At 35.1% G+C, this 27,386-nt stretch overlaps 1 protein-coding gene across 4 annotated transcripts in view; it reads right to left on the reverse strand.

Annotated features, from left to right (window-relative positions):
* Positions 1 to 27,386, reverse strand: part of LOC144443800 (ras GTPase-activating-like protein IQGAP1) — a 158,054-nt gene continuing 130,668 nt past the window's right edge. For 3 of the 4 annotated variants that reach the window (XM_078133348.1, XM_078133347.1, XM_078133346.1), the window contains exons 14-43: positions 26,984 to 27,023; positions 26,276 to 26,439; positions 25,655 to 25,766; positions 24,758 to 24,921; positions 23,927 to 24,017; positions 23,413 to 23,586; positions 22,821 to 22,963; positions 22,094 to 22,264; positions 21,491 to 21,574; positions 21,240 to 21,311; positions 20,630 to 20,699; positions 20,334 to 20,420; positions 20,041 to 20,162; positions 19,389 to 19,693; positions 18,648 to 18,722; positions 18,129 to 18,287; positions 17,395 to 17,535; positions 16,723 to 16,807; positions 12,433 to 12,597; positions 10,106 to 10,173; positions 9,237 to 9,369; positions 8,714 to 8,819; positions 8,221 to 8,362; positions 7,789 to 7,876; positions 6,640 to 6,746; positions 5,816 to 5,930; positions 5,182 to 5,348; positions 3,821 to 3,955; positions 3,208 to 3,316; positions 1 to 2,852 (exon numbers count right to left, since the gene is read on the reverse strand). In XM_078133348.1, the coding sequence (XP_077989474.1) occupies positions 2,739 to 2,852; positions 3,208 to 3,316; positions 3,821 to 3,955; positions 5,182 to 5,348; positions 5,816 to 5,930; positions 6,640 to 6,746; positions 7,789 to 7,876; positions 8,221 to 8,362; positions 8,714 to 8,819; positions 9,237 to 9,369; positions 10,106 to 10,173; positions 12,433 to 12,597; positions 16,723 to 16,807; positions 17,395 to 17,535; positions 18,129 to 18,287; positions 18,648 to 18,722; positions 19,389 to 19,693; positions 20,041 to 20,162; positions 20,334 to 20,420; positions 20,630 to 20,699; positions 21,240 to 21,311; positions 21,491 to 21,574; positions 22,094 to 22,264; positions 22,821 to 22,963; positions 23,413 to 23,586; positions 23,927 to 24,017; positions 24,758 to 24,921; positions 25,655 to 25,766; positions 26,276 to 26,439; positions 26,984 to 27,023 (3,708 nt within the window). In that variant the 3' untranslated portion in view covers positions 1 to 2,738. The remainder of the gene's footprint in view (positions 2,853 to 3,207; positions 3,317 to 3,820; positions 3,956 to 5,181; positions 5,349 to 5,815; positions 5,931 to 6,639; positions 6,747 to 7,788; positions 7,877 to 8,220; positions 8,363 to 8,713; positions 8,820 to 9,236; positions 9,370 to 10,105; positions 10,174 to 12,432; positions 12,598 to 16,722; positions 16,808 to 17,394; positions 17,536 to 18,128; positions 18,288 to 18,647; positions 18,723 to 19,388; positions 19,694 to 20,040; positions 20,163 to 20,333; positions 20,421 to 20,629; positions 20,700 to 21,239; positions 21,312 to 21,490; positions 21,575 to 22,093; positions 22,265 to 22,820; positions 22,964 to 23,412; positions 23,587 to 23,926; positions 24,018 to 24,757; positions 24,922 to 25,654; positions 25,767 to 26,275; positions 26,440 to 26,983; positions 27,024 to 27,386) is intronic. The other variant, XM_078133349.1, reaches the window with a different exon arrangement.

Consider the following 27,386-nt stretch of genomic DNA (forward strand, 5'->3'; position numbering starts at 1 on the left):
ATTTATTTTCTATAGCTTGTTTCAAAACTTGCACTTTGTTCTACAATGCGGTGATCTGTGCAAGAAACCAACTTTATTTGCAACTCACAAGAACAGAATTGTTTATCAGAATTCTTAATCCAAATACTGTACATTCACACACTTCATGCACATTGTGGTGTCTTTGTAAGCTATATGAATATTCATTCTCATTAGCATATCATTAACCTATGAACTATAACATTCAACACACGGTTGATAAGGGTGGCTTTACTTTAACATAACTGTATGTTTCTCATGACCCGATTAACCCTATGACTCTTCAATTTGGTGGAATTAAAAAAAATTGACACCCTCTATGGCAGAATTAGAAAACAATGACAAGTAAACATCATTGACTTTAAGATGGCAACCCCCATGATCCAAGTGCGTATCAGAGAGAAAATTATCGTTTATTGCCAAAAATTGGAAAATTAAATAATTCAGGCTGTTAAAGTGCATTATATTGAAAGTATCCCCAACATGTACTCTTACACTTACTTAAAAAACTTGTTATTTTTTACTTTTTTTTACAACTGACCAACCCAATTTTTAAAAAAAGTGTTATGAGAAACATAGAATTAATTATGGGTGTCCCCAACCTGTCTTTATGATATTCCACCCAGAATAACACTAGTAAGGATGGCAATGTACAGAATTAAAGTAAGGTTATATCAGATGTACAGATCAAGTATTCTGACAAGTTGAATACATCCGTTCACTTAATTAACATGCTACAAAATTTAAAACACCTGGGTTTCCATGGTTACAATCCTAATATCCTACTGTCAAATTAATATTCTGTACTTGGTGAGTGAATGGTGTCAAACATTCTGTGAAATGTTGAAGTCCAGAAAGCAATGAGTACCTCTGTCTGGTACAGCCCGGGTCTTGTTAAACTCAACTCTGTAGTCAGAGTAAAAACAGCATCCAATCACACGATCACATTTACTAGTGCCCTCAGTAGGGGGTCGCCATTACAATAAACAATAGCCTGAGGGGTCTAGCAGCCAGACTACTAGTAACTGAACTGTGACAACTTTGTGAATAGTCTGACAGACACAAAAATGAAACCACATTTAAGCTATAACCAAATTAATTTATAGAGGTTCTTATTAAAGGGGTATTAACGGATAATTTTTGCTGAATATTAAAAATGCATCTGTAGTGTTCATCTTACTGAGGAATATTTCATCATCAATTGTTATTGACAGAATTCAAAACTGGTCTTCAGGTATGAGACATACATGATTCACTAATGATATAGTATATATAATATATACTAAGATATTGAAGCAACCTAACACACCATCAACTGCACTAGCAACACAAATGCTGACAAAATTTAAAACACCTGTCACCATGGTTACAAATATGAAATGCCAGTCATTATAGAGATCAATGTAGAAATACTGCATATGAAACACTTTCTTCCAAACCATGTCTTCAAATTCACTTTGTACTCCAAAATGTACAAACTTGGCCTACAAGTACGATTCTATCTCTAAAACAATCATAATATTTTCATCCAGAAGTTCATCTACAAATAATGACCAATCTCATTGAAAAGGTCAAAACAGAATAATTTTGAATATTTTGATACGATACAGTACTGTAAATAGCAGCTTACTATTAGCTGAAGCAACTAAAATTATTTGCTCATTTATATATATATATATCATGTGACAAGTGTAACCTATGACCTTGTGTCAAAGTTCAATAACACAGCTATAGTATGGCAGCTTATTTAGTTTATATGGTAAACTCCAAAAAAATGACATTAAAGTACATGCAATACAAAAACACCTCGCTGACCAAAAATATTCCAATTTCACAATGCTAAAGTGAGAAACTGAAAAAAGTTCTTAGTACCTGACTCAAAATATTGTCCCGGCTACTTCTACACTTTTGTTAAATAAGTGTGTATCTCTTTTGTATAAGCTGAAAAGTACATGCAGTACGTTATTTAAGAAAGCTATTTTGTGTACTGAAGCACAAATTATGTGCCGATGAGGAAGATATGTGAATATCAATAGCTGTATTTAATAAGTAGAAAAAAACAAACTTTATCACACTACTCTTTTTGAAACTCCTATAACTTACAACATACCATAAACGTGATAACATGACAGACAAGATGATAAACATACACATAACAACACAGAAATGAAGATATAGAAGACAGTGTATAGAGAGGTAGACTTTAGAAAAGGTAGGAGACAGAAAAATACAATACATTTATGGATAGTTGAGTCAGTCCGTCCTACAAGTACACAATTTAGTACATCAACTCTTGTCTTTCTAGTGCAACTTTTGTAAACACAAAACATACTACAAAAATACCTGGTACACACAATAACATAGAAATACCATAAAATAAATCTCCCTTTAATAAAAAGACATGATTATATCCTGACGATCAGAATTCTGCTAAATTTACAAAATAAAAGTTATAATTCATGATTTTTTTCTTCCATTCTAATGCAACACAACACAAAACATCAGTAACTTAAGATGCTGTTGTCAAATATCCATAAAACCAAATATCGATAAACACTGCCACCGAAGTGTATGAAAAGCATATTTATCAAACTAACCCTTTCTTGTAGGTTTTTGGTCAAAATTGTCATCTAAATGAAATTCTACATAAACTAGCATTCTGACTAAAATGAGTGAATTCATGGCTGCACACACAGTGTGACCAATGACGTCTTATATATTTATCTACCATAGAATTTTCTATTGAGCAAGAATATCAACAAGTTGACATTGACTTTTGCTCTGTCAAACATCTTCATCACAGCAACACCATCGTACTGTAGCTGTAGTAAGTCCTGCAGTTGGGAAATAGAAAGGTGAATCTGTGTAAGTACAGAAGTTCAAAGTCACTGGTTTACGAAGTACAAAGTCACTGGTTTACAAATACAATTGTACAAAGTCATTGGTATATAAGTACAGATGTACAAAGTCATTCGTATATAATGTACAGATGTTCAATAAATTGACAACAAACTTCTAAAACATCAGAAATACAAGATTGTTACCTGAATATTTTTCTTTTCAAAAAAGAAATGACTCCTCATATAACATTTAGTGATATCATTTTGATTGTGAATAGTTATTGTCAAAATCTATACCTGGAAGTCATGCTGTACTTTCTCTACACTGAGAACCATAAACTTAACTTACCTGGAAGACAAGTTGTACTTTCTCCATACTGACACCCATAAACTTGGCTGATATCGCAAAAACACCAGATGTTTCCGTTGTTTCAAATTCAAACATTACATTCTTAAACCTACAAAGGAAAAACAAAAACAATATGTTTAGGTATAAAATTGATAAAAGTTTTAAGTTCAGTAGTAATTACTAGCAGTTCATCTTTGTTCTTATTTTCAATATATTGTACTTGCTGTAGCATGCAGGGTCACCAAGGTGATCAAACGCTATCAATATCTAACACGTCTACTTTTAGTTGTACAATGAGTAAAATAGTCTGTACATCCTTCCCCATTGTTTACACACGGACATCAAGCCAGTGTACACAGTAAACTCAAATGACTAATACAGAGATATTTCAGCCAATCTGAATCATTGAAACTTTTCATAGAAGTGTTTGGTATATGTTTCAAATTGACAATGGGGAAAATATCAACAAAAACAGTGCAAAGTTACAGACAGCATCATCATAATTTTGGAACTGTAGAAACGTCACCTCTCCTAGAAATTCTCTTCTATTTCTAGACAGTACACCATTAATATCTTAGTCTATGTTTTGTGACTTTTACCAACTCATACTCACTGATTTTCTGGTAGTCCTTCTATTTCCAAGATAACACCCTTTTCATGTAACTTAGCTGCACTGTATTTGAGTTGGCCTTGAATCCTAGCTGCTTCACGGTCCACTGTAAATGGATTCTTAGCTTTGGTGGATTTCCTGTCAAAGATATATGAGATATGTTATATATAAACTAGATTTATGATGGGGGTGAGTTGTATAAACTCTAACCATAGACCCTTCACCAAGTGGTGGAGGTAGAAGGTCTTTGCTCTATTAAATCTAAGCCTCCCTTTGATATATAGTCTAGCTGCTAGACCCCTCAGACTACTCTGCTTACTTTAAAAGTGACAGACAGAGGTACGTATACTGTCATCACATTTCTGTTTTATTTGGCAATCCCCAAAGTGCAGATCAGAGGTCTTACTGCATGACTATTTGATAAACAGTGATCACTGATATGTATATTTTTGTATTGTTAGTCAAATCAGGTACACTCTTGTAAAATTTTTGACAGTTTAAAAATTTGTTTAGATATTTTTTTACAAGTGGTTACTTCTGAGTCTTCTTGATTTGTAACCCTTTCAAACAGTTTTAAAACCGACATCTTGTCTAAGTAAAGGAAATACAAGAAGTGTTAGTGTTAAGCTACATTTCCAACGAGTGCCATGATATGGACTTGATGATATCCTTTATATTACCATCCTCATATCTTACTTTCACATATACAACCTGTATTCACATTCAAACCTGATCACAGTGGTTGCTGTGGTCGGTATTCTTGTAGTAACACCTCTGCATCTGTGCTTTGATGTTTTTCGAACAAAACGGAGGAGGACAGTACCTCTGGTGTGAAGTACCTTGGGCAAGCCCTCCCTTGACATATGGTTGTTTTACAGTACCTCTGGTGTGAAGTACCTTGGGCAAGCCCTCCCTTGACATATGGTTGTTTTACAGTACCTCTGGTGTGAAGTACCTTGGGCAAGCCCTCCCTTGACATATGGTTGTTTTACAGTACCTCTGGTGTGAAATACCTTGGGCAAGCCCTCCCTTGACATATGGTTGTTTTACAGTACCTCTGGTGTGAAGTACCTTGGGCAAGCCCTCCCTTGACATATGGTTGTTTTACAGTACCTCTGGTGTGAAGTACCTTGGGCAAGCCCTCCCTTGACATATGGTTGTTTTACAGTACCTCTGGTGTGAAGTACCTTGGGCAAGCCCTCCCTTGACATATGGTTGTTTTACAGTACCTCTGGTGTGAAATACCTTGGGCAAGCCCCCCCCCCCCCCCCCCCTTGACATATGGTTGTTTGTACAGTTGCCTGAGGGTCTAACAGCTAGACTAAGTGGTTGGATGTCAGGGGCAACATGTATCAAAGACTTACTTTCCCTTCCTTTGTAGATTATCCAGACATGTTTTGATGTACTGATTATAATAATCAATCTGCTCTTCATAGAAACTAGACTTTGTTTCCAAGCCTTTCAAAGTGTTTCTTAGTTTGACGATTTCCTGTTTACGACGTTGTCGGTATTTACGCTGGTTCCTTATGTCCTGGAAAGACAAGGAAAGACAGTTTTGTCAGTGAAAGCTGAATAACTGTAAATCTTCCATAAAATGTAAACCAATGAGCATATTTACCATGCATTCTCTCTAGAGACATTCACTGACAGAAATGTTTGGACCCATCCACCTACCCACCCACCCACCCATCCATCCATCCATCCATCCATCCAGACAAACTCCATCTATACAGACACTTTCCCTCCTTCCCTACTAAACACACTCCATCCATCAATACATACATATATACCGAAAATTCACACACACACACACACACACACACATACATACACACACATACATTACATACACACACACATACATACACACACATATACATACATACACACACATACATTACACACACACATACACTATTATCATATTGTTACTGTTATCATTATTATCTAGTTTTCAAAATAATTACATAATAGATAATGAAAAGAAAGTATGTTTACCCTGACAATAGCATTAATTATTTGTTGATAATTATCAGATTTGGATACAAGACCAGCTTTCTCCAACATCCTCAGATTATGGTGAATTTTCTTCTTCTTACCTTCTAATGGTAACCTAGGTGACAATCAAATATAAACATGCTCTAACAAACACACTAAATGATTTTCTAGGAAATTCTCTGTTCAAAACAGTGTAACAGTGCTTCATAATAATTGTACAGACCTTATTGAAAGCATTGCAATATTGGCTATGCTAACTCATAGTACGGATATATTGTATCAATATGGTCATGCCATTTTACTCATTTAGAAACAAAGCTGGGGATTTAATACATTTTTTTCTTGAGAAAAGTACAAAATATGAAATGACTAGAAAATGATCTTAAAAAATGTAAGTGTGTGTAAAAGACACCACAAGTTATGATCTGTGATGAGCTTAGAGAGTAGACATGGAAGACACGATAATGAAATGATGGAGGATTCAAAAATAACAGAAAGACATATCATGGACAGTTTGCTATCACTTTCCATCCAAAAGTCTAATACCATGTATCTTTCTACACTGGTAAAAATCAAGCAGCAAGACACGTCACACACACCCCCCCCCCCAAAAAAAAAAAAAATTACAAAAAAAATTACAAAAAAAAAAAAAAAAAAAAAAAAAAAAATTACAAAAAAATCTTACCTTATACTTTTCAACTTTGATAAAGATATCAAGAAATGAGATATTTCCTCATCCAAAAACCTTACCTTGTATCTTTCTACTTTGATACAGGGCAAGAACTGGGATGCTTCATCCACATCCCCACCCCCAATAATCTTACCTTGTATCTCCATAAACTGATAGAGATCTCTTCAAACCACCACCTCTCTTGTCTGCTCTCTGATCTCTAGCTTCTCTTGTTTTAATAATCAGCTGATGTCTTTCTTCCTGTATAATGTGAAATGGGTATAAGACAAGATTCCAATCATGGTCACTTTGTGATGACAAGCAAAACAGAGACGTGATCAACAAGTCTTCGTAGAAGACACAGCTCCCTACAGTGTGTCTGTGATAAGCAGAAATTGGCTTGATTTTGATAATTAGCCCTGAAGGTCAATGTCAAAGTGTCACAAGATAGCTTGCATCTGATAATATGGGGGTAGACACTTGAATGGAGTGTCTGTGTATTACAGTTTTTAAGTTATGCAACAAATATTGAATTTTAACTACAAATACAGTCACATTTGCATGTATGAAAAAACAAATTGATGTGCATATGTCTCATATGATATGTCACCTTTGTGCCACATTTGAAAGAAATCGGATATGGCATGTCTGAGAAATGACGTATTATGAATGGACACAGAGCCCATCGCAATGCCCCCCCCCCCCCTGCATTGGGTGGTTAAAAAGGTGACCATTTACCTTATAATACTGAATCAGTCTATTTGTTGTTGACTGTTAATAATTCAAATCTTCCTCTACTTAAAGTGGCCACATGGATGAGAATTTGGTATTTATTTTGGATTTTTATTTGATAAAACAACTTCCCCATGTTTTTCTGCATGAAAAAATAATGCGAAAGAGCATATACCAAGTCCATGTTCATAACTCAATACATTGCAAAAAGATGGAAAAAGTGTAAAAAGTTTGTTAATGTACGTACAATAACAAACATTTTATACATTGTTTAATGTTTTGCCGTTTATTGAGTTGTGAACATAGACTTGGTATATGTTCTTTCACATTATTTTTTCCAGTAGAAAAACATAGTGAAGCTGTTTTATCAAATAAAAATCCAAAATAAATACCAAATTCTCATCCATATGGCCACTTTAAGAATAAACTGTGAAATTCATCACAGATTTAAACCATTTTGTACTGAATTCCTTCAGTTACAGAATATTTGGCAATTTTACATTTCACTGTATATAGTGAAATACATGTACATGGTACCATCTCTTGGACTGTTATTTGCATATTAACCTACCTGATCATCTGTAGCAGGTAAGGACAACACCTGGGGTAGGGTGTCACCTGGTTGACTGCCAATCACATCTACAATCAATCTCTTTGTCCTGTTGTCCAAAAGATATCACAATAATCATTATTACTATTAGAGAAAGCAGTTAGTTATTTACAATACAACATTCAGCATCACAATTGTCCTTGTGAGAATTAGAAATCTAACCAATACACACAACATAGTTTGATAAGCTGAGAACTTTGACTGCAAACTGCCATTCTTGTTCACTCCATGATAGATGGCACTGTTTACCTGTTCTTATATTTGTTGAACTAGGTAGCATCTTCACACATGCCAGATAATAAATGGCTTGCTTTGTATGTAACCTCTTATAGTTACTGATCAATGATATTCACCTAGACAATAGACAACTCCACTGTTTATGCCGACACTTACCTTATATACATAGTTTTCAAGTCAGTATCATCCTCTGCCATCATTTCAAATTTGTTGTTCAAAGTCAGTGATATTTCTACTTTAGCCATATTATTCATGAATGTCTGTATGGCTGGGTCATTGGGGTCACCTGGTAATTCACCTAGGGAGGGGAAAATAAAGAGGTGTGAATGTCTGTATTGGGGTCACCGAGTAATTCACCTTAGTAGGGAGGGAAAAATAAAAAGATCCATAAAAAGTGGTGGTGGTCGTTGTCGTTGTCGTCGCCGCCGTCGTCGTCGTCGTCGTCGTCGTCGTCGTCGTCGTCTTCTTCTTGTTGTTCTTGTTCTTGTTCTTGTTCTCAAATTTGTAGAAAAACAGAATGTTATATCCTTTACAGTAGAGATGGGACTCCAAACACAGTCAATATTATATCAATGGCATTTCATTTACCAGATAACAGGCAGAGTTGTTTGATTTTAGACCATAAACTGTACTGAAGCTGTGTACTCACCAATCAGGTGTTCAATACTTGGCTGTTGATCACCTAAATCTTCTAATAGTTCATGAAGTGGATCACTGGCATCAGGTGATATGGCGTCTTGGTGTTCAAGTAACAACTACAAATGAAACAGTACTATGTGAATATTGGGTCTAACTCTACACGCATGTATTAGGCTACCTCAGTCAGTAACTAGGACATGTGCTTTGCATTGAGGCCACAACAAGTTTCTTCCTTACTCTCTATCTGTATAGATAGATAGCCATTGCTGAAAAGCATTTATGATTAGGTGATGCATAAAAATTTCATGCAAAGTATATCCGACTTGTCACAGACAGGAAGTACTTTATGACATAAAACCTACTTTTTGACACTGAGAGAAATGCACAATGTATATAAGCATATTTGGTGGAAACGAGTTTTATCATCTACTCAATTTATTTTACTGATCATAAATTTGTGAAAAAAATATAAGCAATGCTCTACACACATATTTGCCAAACTACTATCAAGATATATATCGTATACTACTTACTTGATGGGTGTCACAAATTTCCTGTGCTGAGATATAAATGACAGGTTTGGTAGTTGTAGTGAAGTCTGTGAACTCATCCATGTTAAATTTGGTTTCTAATTCTGGAACCTGGCAGGCTGCAGCGAAGTATTGCCTAAAATAAGAAATAAATTGAATAACAGTGTAATGTAATCATTAGTTGTGTCCAGTAAACACTGTAGTTGTCAACAAGTCACTAATCAGGAATGTGCCATTATGTCATACTATATTTATGATGTCAAAGTTTTAACAAAACCATCTATACTACTCAACCTCAATCTATGATATACGAATGTGATTATGTATACACATGACAGTATCTAAAGTTTTTATCCTATCTGATCCGTGAATCATTTTTAAGATTTTTATTTTTTATTTTTAATATGTCCATTCCATTGGTCCATGTTAAGTAGTTTTGTATGTTTCAAACGGAAATTTGAGGTCTGTGATCTTAGACTGTTAAACTAGATTGCTGACCACAACATTTGGTGATTATGTTTTGTCTGTTGTGGGGGGCATCTCTTTGGAACAATGTTCCAATAGGGAACTTGCAAACCTGCCATGTTGAATGCTGCATCATGGGAAATGTGATAATAAATACTAATCAATTAGCATTATAAACAATGTTGATACATTGTTTGTAACCACAAATAATCAATTCATAGTTACCCTGACCATTGTGGGAGGTTTATTTTAGCAGTAGCTCCAGATTAGGTTTTATGATAAGCTCAGATAATCCCATAGTCCTTTGCGTCTGAGCATGCTCAGTCTGGAATGCAAGTTCCCTATTCACATCCATATCTGAAACCATGACAAGGGATGATCACAGACTAAAAACTAATAATTCTTACCTGAATTTAATGTGTGCTTCTGATACATATTCATTGAGAGATGCCATGTATACACTTTCACCCTCAAACTACAAGACAAAATAACAAACTCTATGTTACTGACAACGACATACAAATAAAGAAGAGAGATTACAGGTCAAAGTTGAACACAGGTCATGCAAGAACCTTCACCAGTATGATCCAAGTATCACCATTTATGACAATGATAGCTGGAAAGTGTATGACAAAGAGGCATGCAGACTTTCAGTTCAGAACTTGTGAAACTGCAAAGATAGTCTTCCTAAAATAGATGTGAAAAAAATGTTGCATTATGGTAATAGAAGATAGCAAAAAAAGTGGTCTCAAAAGAACTGTTTCCCTATTTTCATGGGTTACAAATAACCATAAATGTTACCTCACATTTTTGCACTAATGTGAAGTCAATTTTAGGTTCACTCTAAATAGTGTATCTGTATGTACTCTTAGTCTGTAGGATATGCCATGTTGGGGCGCCCTCACTCATCAGTCAACTTCTTTCACAGTGAGATATATAGTGGATGAGTAGCCTGATGTGTGAGGGCGCTATGACATGCCGTATCTTACAGACAACTGATGGTACATGTACTCCAATATTCAGGATCCCCTTAACATCACAAACCTATAAAGACTGAAAGACAAAGCAACTGACAGAAATGAAAATAGACAAAGAAGAACTCTGAATTCTGTAAGAAGAACACCCTATGACACAGAATCAGATGAAACCTGGGTGATTTCTAACATGCAAAAAAGTAGTTCCATTAAAAAGATGGTAACGAAGTTTTGAGAGAAGTCGTATCAAAAGTTATCCATGTATCAAGTCTGATACAGTATTTGTATTTACAAATTTTACTCTGGGATTCTGCCTATGAATAATATCATTGTGAACCATACATTTCTACACTGTGTCACACCGCCTTCATTGGCCTCCTCTCTGTGTGACAGGTTGACCAATGTGTGAAGGTGCCACATCATGGCATACCTTACAGACCAGAAGAGACTGAGTTCCTAGTCATTGGTGGATCTAACAGAACTGGCGACCCACCAATGAAGATATCAGTCTCTACAAAATATTTGACTGTTAGAAATGTATGATTCATATTATATATAAAGTTTGTATGATACCCGGTACATGAAGTCATTTTTATCAACCTTAGGTGAATTATCTCATGCATAATAACCTTATAGTATTAAACATACGTAGAGAAAAGAGCCTGAAGATGAGGCATGGTTCTGCAACACTTAAAGAATTGAATGACATTGAATAATGCACTGTACATGCAAATAATCAACACCATAATCTTTGTTATATTTATTCCATCCATTTTGATTTAATATAAAAACTGTATCGTATACAGTAAACACACCCGACAGCCAAATCCTTAGATGTTAGATGGTACAAGTGACATGCAATGTATACGCCATATAGAATACACAACAGACTCATCACTGGCAGTGACATGCAAGTAGGTGCAAGCCCTATATATGTTAGAATGACATGCATTGTCAAACTAGCCAACATTGCCAAAATCCAACTTTTGTCGGTGGTTGTAACAGGGTATCCAACAAGTCCCATGGCTGCAGACTTACCGAATACTCCTGATCAAGATTGAAAATATAATAAATAAATAAATAAATAAAAAACAAAAATGAAACAAAACACCATGAGATGAAAACTAAATAAACATATATGAAATATACTATTTGAAAAAAAAAATCATGTATCAAATTAAAAATAAACATAAAGAAATGAAAATGAAATAAAAATAAAATAATTTTAAATAAATTAACAGAAAAGCAATGTAATGACAAACATTGGTAACAGGATGTGGCATAAACTGTTTAGTAATACTAGCAAAATTAGAAACAAATGCATATGAGTAGTGATTTCATGGATGGATCAATGTGTTTTGCCAATCACTGCATATATATCATAATGCATACTTTAATATCATAAATGACAATTCACGCAGCCCAATCATACAACTCACATGATAAAAATTATACTGATTACTGAAAAAACAAACTTGGTGGTTTTTCCTTTACAATGATGCTACTTACACATGGTATAAAGGAAACTGATTTGACTATTAGTCCAATTATTTTGGAAGAATTCACATCTATGCAGCATTATGCTAATGCATTGCTAAGAAAGAATCAACCAAAGCCAGCATCTATCAAATGGTTGAATATAAAATTACTATGAAAGAAAGCCACAGGAAGACAAGCAACAACCTGGTTGACGGATTTCATCCACAATTTTATAGTCCTTATCTTTTTCAAATTATAGACAAAGAGAAGTATACCCCTACCATTTTATTGGATGCTGCAAACTGTAAAATCTTGGCAATAGATCCCAGATTTCTTCTCTTCTGCATTGTAAGTCCTCTTTCTGGGCCAACATCAATAATATCAAATGCATCGGGTGCTACAATAGCTGGATTCATGTAGCGGTAATACACCAAATTACCAATCACCTGTAACAATGGGGAAAAGAAATATATTGGATAAATATTGCTAACTGTTAAATTTTGATTGCACAACTCTGGTTATACATACAGTATGTATATACCAGAATTGTTTCTACAGCTAAAACAGGAAGGGTTTGCCTGAAGAATATATATACACCATACATTATCAAATTTGTGAGCTCTGCTTGTCAGTATGGACTAGTTTAAAATCAGCAATGAAATAAGTTACCTTCTTTTGCAAAAAGGAAATCTATTCTCTTGGTCGATGCAATTCAATTTCTGTGCACTCATTTCTTATTCAGAGGTGCAGTAGTTTATAAAGTTGGCTACAGCAATATCTCATTGTTTTTTTTGATGAAAACTTTTGAATACAGAAAGTGAATCAATCTCAATTCAAAATACATGTATGTACATTGTACTCGACTGTATTTCTTAGACATGGGCTATCTATGTTTTAAATTAATGTTAGGTAAATTTGACTTCATAAACCAAGTGAATGTAACACATGTCCATGCTTTTCATAAGCATAGTATTTTAATACTTTTATCACAGTATGTTGATGCATTTGTTCATTTGCCACTGTTAAGTCACTTTTAATCTATTCAATACTGGGGTAAACACTTTTCCATATAAATAATACAGTAATCGGGGACCAAGTTAAAGTTTTGATTATCTTGGCTCAGACAACCAATGTTGAGATTTAGGTCACTAGATATACTGTTCAGTGAAGTAACTGTTAATCAAGTTACCGTACTTTCTATGTTTTGACATGCAACAGTACATACATTTATCATTTAGTACAACAAAGAGTTTTAGTCTAGCTTGTCTGGAAAACTATGTGCCCTATATAACTGCATGAACAGAACTCTGTCCTGAATAACAATGTTTGCCCTCTGACCTCCCATGAGAGCCTTTATGTGCTTGAAGTTTGGTATGTGTACCATGACGACAGACTGAATAACAATACACAGCCATGCCACAGTGTAAGAGCCACTAATAAATTAAGGGGTACACAAGATAATCATTTCTGAGAATTCAAGTAGTTCCTGATCAAGTGTCGTTTAGTGATATATGTATCATTGACCAACATGGCGACTGCTATTCCAGACTTGGAAACATTTCTAAAAGAACTTGGAGAAGATTATCTGTCCTGTACAATCTGTTTAGAGCAGTACAAGAATCCTAAAGTGTTACCATGTGATCATACGTTTTGTCAAGAATGTCTGATTAAGATCGTTGAAAGAGAAGGTAGGTTGCAGTGCTTGGTTTGTGACACACCCTGTGAGCTACCAAATGGTAATGTAACTGAACTGAAAGCTAACTTCTTTATGAACTCACTGCTTGACATAGTTGGGAGATGCCAACCAACCGAAGTGTCTGAACCAGGGCTTTGTGAAGGATGTGATGAAAACACAGCAACAAACAGGTGTGTAGATTGTAGTATCAACTTTTGTTCTTCATGTACTAAGGCCCATAGAAGAGCTCTAGTATCTAGAAACCACACCATTATTACAGTTGATGAATATAAGGAAGGAAAGCTTGGCAGTCGTTTACAACCCAAGAAAGTCTACTGCAACATTCATCCAGAAAATGAAGTCAAATACTACTGTGAGACCTGTAAGGTTACTGTGTGTACTGACTGTGCCTTTATAAAGCATCGAACTGCTGAACATGTACACAGAGATCTACAAGGAGCAGCAGATGAATTCATCATACAGTTGAAAGAAATGGTGGTAGAGTTGAGACAGAAAGAACGGGAAAGTGAAATTTGTAAATTAGAAGCCATAAAGAACAGAAACCAACTTCAACTTAAGTGTCAGGAAGAAGAAATGAGGGTGAGAAAGAAAGCAGAAGAGGTCATAGAGAAAGTAAAGAAGGAAGAGAAGAGACTTGTAGAGGATTTGAAGACAGAGTATGGACAGAAAGTGAAAACTGCTGAAGTCCAAATAGATGAATGGGAAATGAAACATGGCAACATTTCAAGTACATGTGGTTATCTAGAAGCACTGACGCATCATGGGAGTGCTGCTCAACTGATCACTAATAAACAGACAACAGTACAGCATGTTGAAGGACTTATCACCATGGAAACCAAACCAAACATAAATCCAGGACTTATTGACTTCAAGCCAAATGCAGAAGTTCCCTTCCATGGGATGTTGGGAATGCTGTGTAGGAAGACTGACAAAGTTGAAGTAGCAATAGATACCAGTAATGTTGTACACACAGCTATTCCAGACATGGAAAGAATGATGGCAAGCCATGTTGTCATGTCAACAGGTCATCTTCCAACAGAGTCTTCTAGTATGTGGAGATCACAGGAATCAGCTGATGGGACATGGCAGTTTCCAAAACTGGTCACAAATATGGATACAAGCATCAGGGGTCAAAGATCAACAGGTGACCACAATAATACCAAGGCACTGAAACCAGCAATGCCAGAGATATGTGCCTCCCAGTGTACAGTTGAAAACATACCTAAGAAGCTGTTTGAAGGTGAACAGGGTAACATAGTGATTAGAACTAAAGACAGCCAGGGGAGACAAGTCACAGTACCAACACCAGCTGTGAAGGCTGAGATAAGAAAACCAGATGGTACAAGAGAAGATGTCAAAGTAACTGACAACAGAGATGGTACACTAGTATTCACTGTCAGAGGAGAAATGGTAGGCAGACACCAAGTTACCATGGCAATTGGAGATCAACCAATACAAGGATCACCTTTCAATATTCCTGTTACTAAAAGAGTGGTGAAGACCTTGGGGAAGAAGGGTAGTGGGAAAGGATGTTTTAATGGCCCAGTCAGTGTCATCTTGAATAAAAGAAGACAATTTGTAGTTGCTGAGCTATTCAATAAACGAATACAAGTCATAGATAGGGAAGGAAATCACATTAGATTTATTACATTCACTCAGTTCAAGAATGCCTTCTGGCCAAGAGATATAGCAGTGTCAGATGATGGAAATTATTTCATGACAGACCGAGATAACCACCAAATAGTTGTAAGTGATGAGGAAGGAAAATTTATCAGATGTTTTGGACAGAATGAAGTGAAGTCTCCATGGGGTATAGCTATCAGTCCTGTAGATGGTGCTGTTTATGTGACTGATTGGGATGGCCATAGAGAAAGTGGAACTGACAAGACAACACACTGTATCAGAAAATACACCCAGTATGGTAAATACATCACAACATTTGGCAGCCATGGAAGTGGACCAGCTCAATTCAGAGGACCTACACGTCTTTGCATTAGCAGACAAGGAAGACTGTATATACCTGACCGTAACAACAACCGTGTACAGGTGTTTAGCCAAGATTGTAAACTTCTACACAGCTTTGGTTCAAAGGGGGAAGAAGATGGAAAGCTATTGTGGCCACAGTCAGTGGCCGTAGATAAGGATGAATTTGTGTATGTTGCAGAAGAGATGGGCAATAACAGAGTCCAGAAATTTGACAATAAGGGTAACTTCATATGCCGTATTGATAGAGAAGAGGATTCGTTGGAAAGACCAAAGGCTGTGGCACTAACTGAGGATTGGCCTGTCAAAATTGTTGTAGCAGATGACAAATCTCATTGTGTGAAGGTATTCACACAGTGAACAGAGAAATCAGTGACTCCAACTCACACCTTCTGGTGTGTCAAACAGTGGAATATATGATATCCCAGCACTTGTGACAAAGTGACATATATGATAGCCTAGCACTTGTAACATGATATTGACATGACTGTACAATTATTCTGTACTACAAAATTGATTTTGATATATTCTCTATACAAATTATGCACCATTCACTACCACAAATAAAGGGATAGCCCCACTAACAGTGAGGCAGCGTGCTCCTCAAAAAACTCTTGGAGGACAGAGTTAAATTTGCTATGGATGTGGACACAATGTTTTGTATCGCTCTAACAGTATTTTACAGGATGCCACCAAAATTAAATAACAAGTTAAGGAAATGTATGCAAGCGTTACTAAATTTCCTACAACATCAAGGTTCCTTCCTTATCTAAAACACTGCACCCCTCTCCACCATCAACCTGACTACTTGGAGGTTAAAAGTTCTGTAGTTTTATTTTTGCAAATAAAGAATACAGACAGAAAAAAGATAATAATTTGTATTGAAACCTACCTTTAGAATATCTCCATCTGAAGCATCAGGAAACTTCTCATCTAGTGAATCACACAAGACTTTACAAACAATACGAATACCATACCTGATGAAAAGAAAAATATAATCAATGTCAATCATACTGTAAGAAAATACCATCTTTGTACAGTTAGTTGTTTTGACCAATCACATGTAAACGTTATGGCAATACTGGTTTACAGGATTTGAAATAAGTTCAGACATTTAGTTTCAACCTTTCATGTGGTTTGCCTTTAGACTTCAAATCAATAACATCATATAGTTTCTGTCAAGTCTTTTTTTTATCATACCTGTATTGAATCCCAATTACCCTATACTTAGATCTTATAGTTTACTATGTGTCCATTTGTACTAGTTAAACTGTAAGTTTTAACTCAACCAAAGTATTTTTACAAGCCACGATCCAATCAACTAACCAACCAATCAACAACTGATATAATTATGATCCAACCAATCAACAACTGACATTACTATCATCCAACCAACCAACAACTGACATCATTATGATCCAACCAATCAAGAACTGACATCATTATGATCCAACCAATCAATGACATGCAGTCCTTCAGTTCTTGTGGATATTTATCTTCTTATTGAACTGGACTAAACAAAGTATTTTAAACGAATGTCAAATTCTATACTTGGTATACTTACGGTAATTTATCCACACTGTTGATAATAGATTGAAAGAATTTATCACTGAGTTTATGCAGTACAGCTATACTTTGACTCAATTTCACCTGCACTTCTTTCAGTTTTAACGCTTGCTCTATGGTTACATCATATGGTAATTTACTGTAATGAAATTGAAAAGAAATTAAATACATTCAGTAAAATTCTTAAAGTTGCTAGCTGTTTCTTTAAAGTAAATTGTCAGAACGTCTTGATTTCTACAGGGCTGATGTTGATGAAACTTTGGCAATCGAGGTCTTGGTTTACTGAGATAGACACAAACTAGAACTATTGTTCTTCGCTGTGGTAGATTACACAAGTGGGTTATAGTGGTTCCTCTGTTCTGTGAATCTAATCACCCTGTGGTCAAGATAGTGTAAACATTGGAAGTCTACAACCATTGGTAGATTACACATTCAAGTGGGTGATAATGGTACCTCTGCTGTGTAAACCACCCTGTGATCAAGATAGTATAAACATGGGAAGTCTCCATAAATGTGCTCTGAAAGATCATGGAAGTCATCAAAAATGCCACCCCACAGTGACAGTGACTAACCAACAACCATTCAATAGCTTGTATTGACATGTTGTAACAATAGTTTCAGTTTGTGTCTATCTTGGCACACCAAGACTTTGCATGCCAGAGTAGTTTTTTTTTAGTGTGTTATCATCAATGTCAACATAATCCATCAAAACCATGTATATTGTACCCTTACCTTTTCTCTCCTGTCTGAGATTCCATCTGGTTAACACATGCCTTGTAGATATCTACAGGGTTGGTATTGATATTTAGTGTGTTATCATCAATTATTTCTTTTACCAAGGGTTGTAATATCTCTCGTAAAGCACTTTGTCCTTTAGCATCTCTTTGAGCCCTGTGTGTACAATAATATATCATCAATAATTTCTTTAATACCAAGGGTTTTAATATCTCACATAAAACACTTTGTACCTCTCTAAGGCCTGTGTGCAGATAACGCTAACACTGAATATGCAATGACATCATTTTGAGAAGTTTACATGTAACACTTTCCATAACCACAAATAAGGAGTCCTTCATACCTCTGAGTGTATCCATGGCAATAAAGGATGCTGTACAGAGTACAATAAGTTTGTCTGGATTTTTCCTTCAGGAAATATATTTAGGTTCCAAAATAATGAACATAAGTGGTAAATGCTAAATATTTACTTACCAATTTACTTGATAAGATTAGAGACAATTTTTAAAGACTGACCTGTTATAGTTGAGTACCATCCGTATCACCATGGGATCACCAGTTATCATGTCCTGAAGTTTATCAACTTTAAGTCTGGATAAACAAGAAAAAAAGTAATAGTAGTGTGATATACTTGGTGAAATTACTGTGTTTGTGTTTAGGTCTCCTTTTCATCATATTTGGAAAGACATAACTAGATGTGATTATTTTTAAGAACAATTTCACACCTGGTTACATGAAATATACTTCTGCTATGCCATGTGCAAATACATTGTATTTTGTAACAATATGAGTGTTGGTACTCAGTAAAGCTGAATCTGTCGATATCATTAGTGAGACTACAGATGACTACAACTTGTCAATACTGTTATATATACTGCAAATAATTTGAGATCCTGTAACATATTCTTGATTTTCTGTGTGTGTGTGTGTGTGTGTGTGTGTGTGTGTGTGTGTGTGTGTGTGTGTGTGTGTGTAGAACTCTTCCCTAAGTATTATAGCTTGGATTCTACTTTACTGGGCTAGTTTCAATCCCAGGTCATCATAGGTCATTTGTATCATCTTATCAGTGGTGCCATGACGATTACACGAGATAATTCTCTTTTTAATGGCTAATTTTTTTCACAGCCGTAACAAACTGTTTTTCACACCAATCCTAATCAAAGATGGCCTTTAACCAGTATCTGATAAATACATCAATAGTCACCTCTCTGTAATAATAGTATTTATAATCTACACAAAATGAAAGAAAGTTCTCACCTTACTTCTTCCTGTATAGCTGTCTCATACAGTTTAAGCAGTAGGTATTCTTCTCTTTGATTGGAGGCATAATTATACAGTGTGAGAATCACAGACTGCATGAATTTATTGGTGGCATTAGGGGGCATTTCAAATATCAACTTAGCTAAGTAGTTTGGCTGTGTTTGCAGAAGATAGAAAAGATGTTGGTAGGCTTCCAGTTTCTCACGTTTCTCTTTACTTAGTGACTTCAATCCCATCACACTTGATGTCCGACTTGTGTCAACCTTTTCTCTCTTCAACTTCTTTCCATGCATCACAACATCCTGTAAAAAGACAGAGATTACGCTTATAAAAATTAAACCTGTCTGTACCTAATTACTATTGATGTGCATGAAGAAGGTTCAGTGTCAGCCCAATGTTAGCACTGAGATGGACTGATGCTAACATTATCCACATCACCACATATACTCACAGACTAAAAACTATTATCACAAAAATAGTCCTGTAATCTTGGATCTGCATTTTTGGAGTTGCTGAATAGAGCTGACAGGTGATGAGTATCTCTGTCTGGATGCAGCGCCCTCAGTGGCAACCTTGGTTGCATTTAAAGTAAGCAGGTTCGGTTGAAGATCTGGCAGCTATGCTATCACAGAAGTAACAATGATCTCACCTGTAATGTGATTCTGTTTCTGACCAGCAATCCTATTTTGATATCCATCATGTTTAAATCGATTTCTAATCTCTGATTGGCTCTGATATCAGTTACAACTTGGGCACGTAACTTTTGTAAGTCTGAAAGACAAAGATGATAAATAGAACTAAAACTTGTATATATGTATGTATAAATATGACATAACATGATGATTATTCATGGTTGAACAATGAATACTCATGAGATTTACACAGAAGGCAATGAAGTGACTTATTTGATTCAAATACCTGACCATGAACACAACTGCTTACCTAACTCTTCCTGCATGTCTGCATCATTACTGTCCAATAAATGTATAAACTTTCTGACCACAGATAGTGGTGGATTTTCTGAATGCACTGCAAAATAAAATGTCAAAGAATGTCAAAATGCACTGTATATAAAGTAGTACAGTTCAAGTGACTAAAATCGTCACATAACTTTGAAGTTGTTACCAATATTTATTATGAATTCACCATGGATACAGTGAAATTCAAACAAGTTGCAATCAACTGAATGAAAAGGTGAAATTGACAAAATGGAATGTTATTCAACCAAGGTTACTTACTGAGTGCAAAATAGTCCTGCCTTGCCATATTTGACCGTACAAATGCCTGTATCTTGACAATGGCATCTTCCTGCAATACAAAAAGTATGTGACATTATAACATAAGCCATTTTCTATAAAACCAGGATTAACAGATGATACTTTAAAGCAAAGTTAGCTAGAAGTCATTAATCATGAATATTCTAACTTTTCAAATGAAATTGTTAAGTTTTCAGTTCAAAGGGCGACTTCAAGTTTGTCCTCTCTAACTGGTTATGTTCTTTCCCTCATTGTGTCTATTTGCTACCCCTTCAGATCTCTCATCCCAATATGTTCTTCACATGTTTATGTGATGACAATTCTGTAAAATTCATACAGAAAATGTTTTACATTATAATTAGAAAAGTTTTAAATGATTACAACCAAAAATTGTTAGACTGTTAAAACATCATACAGGAAATCCAACAGGTTTTTCAGAAATACAGGCCAAGTGACTGCAAACTTGTCAATGTACAGTTGCAGACCAATGTTCATCTTGTATCTCAGAAGTCAAACAAAGTCAGTAAAACTGATATACAGTAAAGGGGTCAGAATATTCACGCTGTATCTGCCTATACATTTAGATACTCACATTGCTTCTGTAAAATGTCTGCCTTTCTTTAAAGTTCTTCCTGGCTAGCCACATTCTTACAAGTGCCTGGAGCTGTGAACATGAAGCATGAAAGAACAATAAACCATTGTATCATGAAATCATAAATTCTTGGCGAATTCATATGAATACATATTTACCCTACTCCAAACAGTGACATATATTGTGAAAGTGCAGTACAAGTGATAAGTATGGTGCAATATAGTCTTGTAACAAGACCTTGGATCTCATACCTTGATGACTTCATTCTGTGTAGTGTTCAAATATTCCACTCTGTCTTTGTACTGTTTGCGTTGTTTCATCATTCTCCACCAAGACTGAAAATAAAGAAGGGGTAAATAAAATTTTATTAACAATTATACTTTATTAGTATTACATGAGATTTACAAAGTTACAACATTATTCAATCTCAACAATGGCAGATATTTCACTTAGAATAGAATGACTACAAGTACTAAAATGTTAACCAGTACACATAACATAAATTGATAAGCTGAGAGCTTTCGACCGCAAACTGTCAGCCTGTTCACACTATGATAGAGGGCGCTGTTTATTATCAACTGCAAGCTGTCATTCTTGTTCACTGTATGATAGATGGTGATGTTTATTATCAAATGCAAATTGTCAGCCTTTGTCAATCCATCGTAGATGGCAGTTTATTATGGTCACATATAGAATGGGACACTTTTTAAAAATACATATCATTGATGAAATCAGACAAGATAAATAAAACAAACAAAAGAAAATCAGATATCAAATATGTATACAGTTTAAATACAGAGAAATGCTAATATTATCTGGCAAATTCACTGAAAGTACTTTTTTTTTTCATTTACCTGTATTTTGATGATAGCTGGTAACTGGGTAAACATGAAGTTCTTCCTTTCTTTGAAATCTTTTCTGACCAATGTACCTCTGACATGGGCTTGTAACTTGACTATGAGTGGTTCGTTGGATTCAAATAGTAGTTGTCTATCATAGTCAGAAGTCACTTTGCTGACAACACTCTGAAGTAAAGATGGACACAGAAATATACATGACTATGTTGAAAGTTTAATCATAAAGAAATAAACTAAAAGTTTTCTTACTATAAACCATGCAATTACAAACATCCATACATTTGACATGTACAATGATCAAATATTACATGTAAATGGTTATAAATTTTTTTCCTTCTACATTTGGGAATATTTTACATCGTATTTGTTGTGGGGTATATCAATAGGTTTCATGACTGATTTGATATCTTCTATACAAACATTTTTTGTGTGTAATTTTTTCCAATGGTTAAATGGGCATTACGTCACAAAGATGTATATGTCGTATGCACAAATGCAGGTTCTAAGCCAGACAAGAGAAAGAGACAGAGAGACACATGAACACTTTGACACACAGCCAGTACCTGTATCTCATCCCTGGTAAGGTAGCTACTTTGTGATGTATACTCTACAGGAGGCAGCCAATGATATTCCATGCTACGATGGTTGCTGGCCAACTGGGCCTTTCTCCACTGAACCAACACACACAGATTCATACACATAGTCTACAAGTAAAGTAACTTACCTGTATTTCATCCCTGGTTAGGTAGCTACTCTGTGATGTATACTCCGCAGGAGGCAGCCAGCGATATTCCATGGTACGATTATTAAAATAGAATGGTATTCCATCTCTGGTTGAATGACAAACCCATCCATTGTCTGGCAGTTCTGATGATTGAAAAACACAGATTTTAGTTTATGACCAACTCTCATAATAATAGTCTTGAGACAGTTACAGAATAAATAATCATACAAGGCTACACTACTCAAACCTGCAAACACACTGACTGCAACTATAGTATTTTGAAGTTTTTACACAAAAATATTCCTGAAGACATAGGGTAAAGATTGATGCCTCAAACTCTAAAACTAAATATTGTCTTCTAAGACAAATTCTTTCTGGTTTTGTAGAAGAAATTGTTAAAAAATCTCTGTAAACACACTGTACATTAATGCAACTCAATAATGCACCAAGTTAATAGATTCCAAGAATCAAAACTGGCCAAGAATGCAAAGAATTTTCTGAAATGAAAAATAAAGTTTTCAGTCAGATACAGATTTGACTTGATTACTTTGTTGCTAGGTTACTGACTTATGATGATAAAAGTGATACATACTTGAATCTCCTTCTTTCTTTGCTATCTTCAATGTTTTCAACTCCTCTAGGTAAGTCTGACTGCAATCAGCTGTGACACTAGACAGGAAGACGTCCGGTGATTTCAATGTCTGTATAAGTCCTTGACTGTTCCCGTCATCCACCATTACATTTATACTGGCTATACTGACAGCAGCTAAGAAATACAAAACACAGTCAAATACTTGTGTGTGTTCTAAGAAAACACTGTAGTTGAGATTTGACAAACCCCTGAAAGCTAAATCTGATGAAGTTCTCCAGACTTTGTTTTTTCTGTGACTCCAACCCAAAATCATCCGTCTATATGTATATGTACAGGAACACTTGAGTTCCTCAGAGTTACCCAAATGCATCAAATTGTGTTTTGTGTAACCCAGCTCCCTTAATGGTGTCTTTGAACACTTAGGCTTATCTGGAAGGATAATGAAATACATCCATGAAGAGAAACACTGCTATGTGTGTTAAAATACATTTTCATATGAAATGTTAGTACTTACTTTTATTGGCATCAATAGCCTGTAAGTTGGTATCATCTATACAGCTTTGAATTTCTTCTAGCCATAACACAGCGCCCTCATCACCAGCTTTCTATAGATTTTAAACAACATATGGTACAGTCCTGTACTATTACATTCACACTTTTGTCACAAATGTACAAAGAGGGGAACTGAACTGAAATTGTTGACAAATAAGTGCATGGTATGGACAGTTTATTTACACTGTTTACATACAGACATCAAGCCAGTATACACAGTAATACCAAAGTAGACATTCAGGTAGTTTGGCAAACTAGAAGGACAGAACCCTTTTCAGTAAAGAGTGGGTATATTTTCAATGGGCAAAACTACTCAAATCAATCGGTACTCTTATGCATGCAATTTACAAATACAGGAGAACAACACTTCATGACTGTATTGTACAACCAGTGACAAGCAAGCATTTACAAGCAGAACTTGTTACAAACAGGGAAAGCAAACAATTTTCTTGGATTCAATAACACTTGACACAACATGTTGGAAGTACAGAGACATGTATGGTTTGATAAGAACAGTTTCATGGCTTCTTTACATTTACATGAAATACCAGGTGAAGTTGAAATTTGTCTGTGAATGTGAACTATTATGTAAAGAGGCATTAGAACTGTTCTTATCAAATGATAGAATGTAATACTGTCTTTGTACTTCCAACATGCTGTGTGAAGTGTTATTAATCCAATTCAGTTGTTTACTTTCTCTGTTTGTAACAAGTTCCACTTGGAAATGTTTGCTTGTCATTAATTGTACATAGATATCCCTGAGGGTGACAGTTAGATAAATGTTTACACCTACCGAGGCCTTGTCTTGTTTCTCTGTAGCCAATATGGCTTGATACAAGTCCTTCTGTTGCTCTTCAACATTTTTCAATTTAGCTTCTGGTAACTGCAACCCAGCCAATGTTTCTGCAGCACTCCCTTTATCAATGGCTTCATTGATGGCTTCAATAGCAAGAATACCTACATGTACACCCAAACAAAACCCATGAATATTGCATATTGTAACTTTAATCCTATAATATGATTGGAATAAGTGCTATGTAAGGGAAACCTATCAGTGTCAATACAACTCATCATAATGCTACAAAATTTCCCTTATCTGTTTCTGGGGGTCTAAAATCTATAAATTTGGCAAATACATTGTTGACATAGAAAGAGAAGGTTGACACTCATATTGGCTATGTAAATACTAGGTTTGAGAATATACATATTTTTGACCCATTTGTCAAGAAATTTACAGTATGGGACCCCTTCCAATCAATGTATAGGACACCTTGAATCATTAACATTGTAAGATCAGAATGACAGTACTGGAAATGAAACACATGTAATGAAAATCGAAAAAACGGTACTGAAAGAAAGCTTCACTTTCCGATTATGACTGAATCAGCAGAATGTCATTTTCTCTTCTTTTAATGGTTTACACATTAGTTAGTATATATGTTGTATGTTCTTAACCAAGATTAGTTAAGTCTTGAAACTGATTTCCTCAAGATCTAACAATTTGAATATATGTTATTCTATCGCTAGACTATCTATCAAGACAATCTTGTAGCTGTTAGATATATATCCGTACACTTGTATGTGAGTGTACTGGACAGCTAATAATGTTTGACTACAAAGACAGGGTATCTATCAATACTCAATACATGATTTCGTTCTTTTGTGAAATAATCACATTGACAATACTTACGATCTTGTTCCTCTTGTATTTCTCTATTCACTAGGTGTATATCTTGTTGAATTTCATCATGAGTCAGATAATCACGGTCCTGATTCCAGTTATCTATCACATAGGATCCAGCCTTGAATTAAACCAAATATCAAGATTAAAGACCGATTTATGTGATCTGAGATTTGATAATTCAAAATAGACTATTATATAAGCATAAAATAAAATTGTAACTATATTATTTTTATTAATATTTCATCTTATCATAACTTTCACAAAATGATATTTTAGTCATATATGTATTTCAACACTTGTATGGTAGCTGAATACTAGTACGTGCAAAAGTTTTTTTCTGTGGAAATAAAACCTGCTAACATACAGTCATGTATTTTACATACATTATGCATATTTCAATATTCAGTTGTTGTGAAAGGTGTTGATAACATTTGCACTGAATTCTGAATGAGTTATTTACAAATAGTGTCCAGTTTTCACTTGTCCACTAAATCGAAATGCACCTGACATGTCTTAAATTGCTATTCCGCAACATGTTTCATGTACCAAAATTATACAGGAATTTGTGAATGTTCAAATATGTACATAGTCCCCATAGTACTGTAATGGAACTATCTATGGACTTACAGATCCCAATTGTTGTTTCCTGGCAGTCAAATACTCCTGATATCTCTCCTGGGCAGCATTATCTATTGCTCTTATGTTGGCTTCAGATTTACTCAGAGCTAGTATCGTTTCTGTAGAATTGCCTGCATCTATAGCTTTGTTGATGACGGCTACAGCACTCAACACTGAAAGATTTATCAAAATAGACCACAACATTTAGAAAAATATGTATCTATGGTTTTGTTGATGGTGGCTACGGCACTCAACACTGAAGGATTTATCAAAATAGACCACAACATTTACAATTGCCTGAGCTGTAAGTTTGTTTATAGTGGCTACAGCACTTAAAACACTGGAACATTTATCAAAATAGACCAGAGCATAAAAAAGCAGCGATGACATTTGATTCATGATTGTTTACATATGGACATCAATGATAACTGAGAAGGTAACTACACAGATCAAAAGCATTAAACTACTTTATATGAGTTATGATATGATATGATATGATAACAGATTTATATAGCGCCTGGTATCCATTTAAAATGTTCACTGGCGCTTTACAAAGTGTCACTTAAATATGAGTTTGGTGTATTTTCAAAAAAAGTCTTAAAGACAAGCAAAAATTCACAACCAGTAGGTTTTAACTAAATGTGTCATCATGAAAACTGCCACCCTCTCCCCAAAGTTTGTCAACTATTTGATACATATATTTGAAAACAATCTTACATTGTACGGCTGACACCAGTTCTTCATGGGTTAGCTGCTCCTGTTGAGTCAATAAAAATAACAACTTGTAAATTGTGTACACAGTTTAATATCAACAGTTTTTACTCAAAAACTGAAATTATTGTGCTGCAATAATATTGATATTTACAGATTTAGATCAGTATGGTCTGGTCTGTCCTTTGGTCACATGATATTACCACTCTTTTTTACGATGACTTAAATTTCCTATGTTAAATATTCACACAAAAATACATATAGTATATTCAAATTTGTCTAAAGGAAAAATATGCCTAAGACATAAAAATTCTACCGTTACCCCCCCCCCCCCCGATAAAATATTTCAATAATTGTTGATGTCTATATGTCTATGACCCTTGACCTTCCCTTCAGCACACAATAAACT

This window comes from Glandiceps talaboti, chromosome 12 (genome assembly GCF_964340395.1).
Source record: "Glandiceps talaboti chromosome 12, keGlaTala1.1, whole genome shotgun sequence".
Taxonomy (NCBI): Eukaryota; Metazoa; Hemichordata; class Enteropneusta; family Spengelidae; genus Glandiceps; species Glandiceps talaboti.